The following is a 5325-nucleotide window of genomic DNA, read 5'->3' as shown; positions in this document are numbered from 1 at the left end:
AAAGCTATAAAAATCACTTCCTTCATATATTTCAACTTACGGATTCTGTGGCTGAATGAACTGGATTGCAACTCCTCCCTCCACGGAGCCAAGAGCAAAACCCACTGGATTATTGTTTTTCTTTGGGTCTCGGAAAATACTCACACAGCGATTCTACAGCAAGAAAAAGAACATCACTGTTAAGTGCATATAATTAAACAACATGAAACCAGAAATCTGGTATGAGTTTCTGATGGATATTCAAAGCACTTGTAAGTGTAAAATACATATGGAATTTTTAGGAATGGTAAGGACATTACTTGTGATATTTTTAGTCATTTTTTTCCTTGTTGAACACTCCCCTCCCCCTTTCTCCCTATCCTACCCTCCCTCGGTGTATTTGTCTACTTTTCCTTCATTAGTTCCCAACTTCCAACTTGAGTTTTGCCAAATTCAACCTCATGACTGCATGTATGGGAACACAGGGATGTCGCTATGGGGCGGTTGCCAGCCAATTTCACCGGCTGAATGCAAACTTAAATCCGGCTGAAATTTCAAGTGAAAACAAATACTAAGTAGGAAAACTCTTAGCGCTGCCAAGGCCAAAAAGCCAGCTGGGCTTGTTAATGACCCGGCTTAGTGTTTTCTTAGCTACATCCCTGTGAACACAGTTTTACCACAAGAATGTTCCAAATTTTATGTGACAAAGAGCACAAGTTCTAAACCTGATATTTCAATGGTGACTCAATCCTCTTGTATTCTGAAGGCTGATTCTCCAACTGATAGCAAATTATTCCCCTCTGTGCAGTTCCGACAATTGCCATGGGGTACACCACGTCTGCACAGTACACCCTCTCTGGAAGTTGTAAAACGAGCATGGGGTTAGGCGACCGTGTGTCCCAGAACTTCAATGTCTGGTCCCAGCTTCCCGTCATCAGACAGCTGTAGTTTGGTGCTTGAACCCAGTGACAAGTTTTTACTGCTTTGTCATGCTGATAAGAGAAGAAAAATAACAATAAATAAAGCAATACAGTCAACTCTCTTTTAACGGACACCTCTATAAGATGGACACTTCTTTAAGACGGACACCCGGTGTTGGTCTCGTCACTGCCATTTTCAGTCATTTTACGGTAACTAAACTCCCTATAAGATGAACACCTCTCTAAAATGGACAGTTGGAGCCAATCCTTATGGTGTCCGTTTTAGAGAGTTGACTGTAAATCTCTATCTAAAAGTCGTCAATCCCTTACATTTGTGATGATTGTGCAACTGCCCTACTACAGAGCCGCTGGGAGTAAAGTAAGTAAGTAAGCTGAGCTTAGTCAATGCTATTGTGAGTTCCATTTGTACAGTCTCATAGTAATCAAAGGATGTTCTGTCGAAACATTTATTTTTTACTTTCACTTGAGTTGTTTATCAATAGTAATAAAAAAATCTTTTTGGGTGACTTCTGATCATTTTTTGTAGGACAATGAAATCAGGGCTGCAAATAACTTTTTTTACTTGAAAGGACATATGTCCTACTAAGACACCATCTTGGTGGGACAAAACAAAATTGTGGTTGGACAGATTTTTATTCATTGTTGCTGTAAAATGATTTAAGATCAAAAAATTGTCCGGACATTATGTCTGACCACACTTGGGATTTTGTCGGACATGAGCAAATTTTGGTCGGCCAATGTCCGATGACCGACTGTTATTTGCAGCTCTGTGAAATTATGAAATCTCTGATTATCCTAAAATGATAAATTCCATCCCCTGCATAGTGATTTTAGTAGAAGTTCTGTTGTATTACCTGGGCCACTTGAATGGCCTGATTGGAATTTAGATCCCACATCTTGCACTGTTTGTCAGTGGATGCTGTAAACACTTTTGTACCATCCTGCAAATAGACAACACCATCATAAAGTAAGGCTTTTTATTCTTCAACTCAGTCTTTGTTTATCACAATTTCAACTACCTTATTGTTACTTACTTTCGCAGGAGTTTAATTTCGCGAAAATTTAAAGAGGCTAATTTCAAACTGTTTGCAAACTGTTTGGACAATCACTCAAAGTGCAAAGGGGAAACCTGTGATAGACTCTAAACCCATTATAGAGAAAAAGTAGTACTCCCATATTGCTTCCGGCAACTCGTAATTTTAACCAGAATAACAGAAGCTCCAGTGGTATAGGTCACTTGACTGGAGTGTAGACTCAACCTTTACTTAACAGGCCATTATTAACCTTTCACATCTGATCATCCCGTGGTTACAAAAGGTAAAGTCTGTGTTTGAGCCTTGTAGCCAATCAGGCCAGAGCTCATCCCAGTTTCTATAGAATGAAGCAAGTATTTCGACTCCTTCCTGGATGGGATGCTAGTCCATTACAGGGTTACCCCCTAGCATTAATTCACCGGTACCCATTTATACACCTGGGTAGTCGCTGAGAAAGGCAATATGAGAGTGAAGTGTCTTGCCCAAGAACACAACACAATGACCCCGGCCAGGGCTCGAACCCAGACCGCTCGATCCAGAGTCCAGCACGCTAACCATTAGGTTCTGTACTGTGCCTCCCGCACACCATGACAGGGAGGAACTAAAAAACATTTTGTCTGTGTTTTATAGCGTTGTAGTCCCTAGTTCTTGTGCAAGAACTTGAAACAGCTGTGAAAATGTAGCTATAAGCAGGTATTTCCACAGCATTTCTTGTTCACCCACACTACATTTTTTGTGATTTTTAACTCTATAAAAACACAAAAGAGTTCCCCTTTTGTTATACAACTATCCACTTACATCATGCCAGCAGCAATCCAGGATGGGACCTGTGTGAGACTGTTGTGCCTTTGGTATGGTCTGACCATTTTCTTTGACCTCCCAACATCGAATCTAAAGAAGTAAAACACAAGGAATAAATTTTACAATCACGATCATCATTTTGAGGGGTATTGTACCATGGCCTATATTTCCAAGTGTTAAACAGTAAACGAGTTCCCTCTAGGATAAACACCATCAGGAGCAACACAAACTTGCTGGGGGGGGGGGGGAGAAAGGCCGGCCATAGGCAGGGGATTTGACAGCAATTGTATGCCCATAGTGGGGAGTTTGACCGTTTTCATGGACTAATTCTTACAACATTTTATTGAAGTTTAGTGACTCCTTTGAACATCCACAAATGCTCTGGGGTTCAGAAAGTTTCAGCTAAGTTCAAAATGCTCGGCGTCCCCCTCCTGCTGCTTAACATTGATAGGTGCATTAATTGTGGCTTATTGGCTGGGACCAAGTAGTCCGTGTGTCGATTTTAAGGGAGTCTTTCCCAGAGACGTGTCTTTTAATAGAGTTGACTGCATATATATCGATTTCATTTAAGAACTGTGAAAATGTACCCAAAATGTAATTTTGTACTTTTCAATTTCGTTCTGGAACCGAGCTGATAGCTACATTCAAAACCTGCACCTTTGACATACGCCATATAAACCCCTTACAAACCAAGCTAATGCAGATGTACGATACTTACATCATTCGCCCAAGATGAGGCGATAAGAAAGTCTGCTTTTGGACTGAATTTCAGCCCGCTGATTGTGTCGTCTGGGGGTGCCTGGACTTCTATATCCTTCATGGGGTTGTCGAGTGTTCCAAGACCGAGAGTGTTCGCTGTGGTAGAAGTCGAGCCAAATGTTCCAAAACTTGACGTGCCACTGAAAGCTGTGCCCGTTGAGCCGAACATGTTTGTCAACTAGCGATGCAGTGTTTTAGATTTTTATATTTTCATTGGAAAGACGGCAAAAACCAGCAAAAACTGCGTTTCACCAGAAAACTGCTTTCGACCAGTTTCAACCAATATGGCGCGCGGTTGAGTGACTCATGGCGAAAGCCGCTGCTTGCAATACTGAGCCCGTTTACAAACGCGCCGGCTCTGGGAACGAGATTGTATTTTTTTTCCCTGTTTGTTTGTTCTGTTTATTCTTGGAAAATAAGCATCAGATGATATGGCTTATTTTTATTATCTTACTTCATTTCACTAGAATACTCTTTGCTTGTTGATCAACAAAAGTGGCGTTATATTTTAGTGTGGCAACCGACGTGGGCTATGAACTTTACAGAGATTTCCAAGTTCAACCCTCCCAATTGCCTCCCGCTCTCCCGATTTTTATCAGATTCTCCCGATTGCTAATCTTTAGTACGTTTCTTTTGAAGTAAAGAAAAGCACCAAAATTGTTTGTAAAAAGAATAAAGATCTTTTAAAATGACTCAGAAATGATGTCAAAATGCCGGAAATGGTACTTCGAGAGAACCCAAATTTGCAGAATTTTTCGGTGGAACATGCCCCCAGACCCCCTTAGAGGCTTACACCTTCGGCGCTAAAAATACTCCCTATTATCCTTCACAAAGGGTTGGAATCTCTGACTTTAGAACTTGAAGTTTCCGATGCAGTGTCACAGATGCTTTTTTCTTAAATGTCATCACTGGCTTCCCAAGCTCAAAATTCGACACCGTACACCTGCAGGAGCCCTGACACCTGGTATATGGGGACAGCTTGTGTATATAGAAAATTGTATGGGAAAGTCACCGCACGTAAGAAAATGGTGTAGATACTGGTAACTATCTAATTTGTAATAAAGTTTTCCTACCTCAGTTGTGTTTTGTACTTGTCTTTTGTGCCGATTTTGAAGCCATTCTCAGGCCGTTTAGAGAAGTTATTCAAAATCATTTTCCTTCGAATAAAGTTGATGCTAATGATTTCAACCTCGTCCCCAGGGTTATTTTATTTTATTTTACAATACAATACTTTATTTAAAGTGGCAAACATGCTTTGCTTAGAATAGCTAGTTTACAGATGTTCCACTAAAATAACAGATAAAAGAAAACTAAAATAGAATCTATAAGAATGTAAAAATATATAATCTAAAATCTAAAATGTTTAAATGCACTACCTAAAAATATTATTGTGTCTACTATGTTAAAAATGCTATATATAAAAAACAATTTACATCTACTCGGCTAAAAAGTTTAAAAGTTTACAGTGCGTATCCTTCGGACAAATTCATTTTTACCAACAGTGGCCCTGATTTCATTTGGTAGCTCGTTCCATATTTTTGTGGCAAAGTAGCGCCATGACTTTAGTCCGTACTTGGTGGTATTTACTTTTGGCAAGGCCAACATATTTTCACCCCTAAGATTGAAACTACAACCTTTTAATGAGACTAGGTTCTTAATGCTAGGTGGGGCTTTGTTACTTAGGCAGTTATTTATAGTACAAAACATGTCCTGAATTCGTCTATTTTGCAGTGTCTGAGAACTCATTCGTTTCAACAGTTGTTCGTATGACGATATCTTATCTTTAAAAACATAACGTAATGCCCGTTCAT

The 5325-nt window shown here is 39.8% G+C and overlaps 1 protein-coding gene across 1 annotated transcript; it reads right to left on the bottom strand.

Moving 5' to 3' along the window:
* Positions 1-26: 26 nt before the first annotated feature.
* LOC144639527 (mRNA export factor-like) lies at positions 27-3803 on the bottom strand. Its single transcript, XM_078498822.1, has 5 exons — positions 3474-3803; positions 2753-2845; positions 1775-1861; positions 705-971; positions 27-153 (listed from the first exon to the last, which is right to left on the bottom strand). Exons 1-5 carry the CDS (start codon positions 3681-3683, stop codon positions 37-39), a joined length of 774 nt encoding a protein of 257 aa, XP_078354948.1. The 5' UTR covers positions 3684-3803; the 3' UTR covers positions 27-36.
* Positions 3804-5325: the final 1522 nt, after the last annotated feature.

This window comes from Oculina patagonica, unplaced genomic scaffold (genome assembly GCF_052425735.1).
Source record: "Oculina patagonica isolate OP01 unplaced genomic scaffold, crgOcupat unplaced1023, whole genome shotgun sequence".
NCBI classification, from domain to species: domain Eukaryota; kingdom Metazoa; phylum Cnidaria; class Anthozoa; order Scleractinia; family Oculinidae; genus Oculina; species Oculina patagonica.
The sequence above is the reverse complement of the archived record's forward strand: the minus strand, read 5'-3'. Positions and strand labels throughout refer to the sequence as shown.

Excerpts from the sequence above, each read along its gene's own strand:
- LOC144639527 (XM_078498822.1), bottom strand. The coding sequence starts at position 3,683 with ATGTTCGGCTCAACGGGCACAGCTTTCAGTGGCACGTCAAGTTTTGGA. Across the intron at positions 1,862-2,752 it reads TGGATTGCTGCTGGCATGAT|GATGGTACAAAAGTGTTTAC; the intron begins GTAAGTGGATAG and ends GTCTATTTGCAG. Across the intron at positions 154-704 it reads AGTCACCATTGAAATATCAG|AATCGCTGTGTGAGTATTTT; the intron begins GTTTAGAACTTG and ends TTCTTGCTGTAG.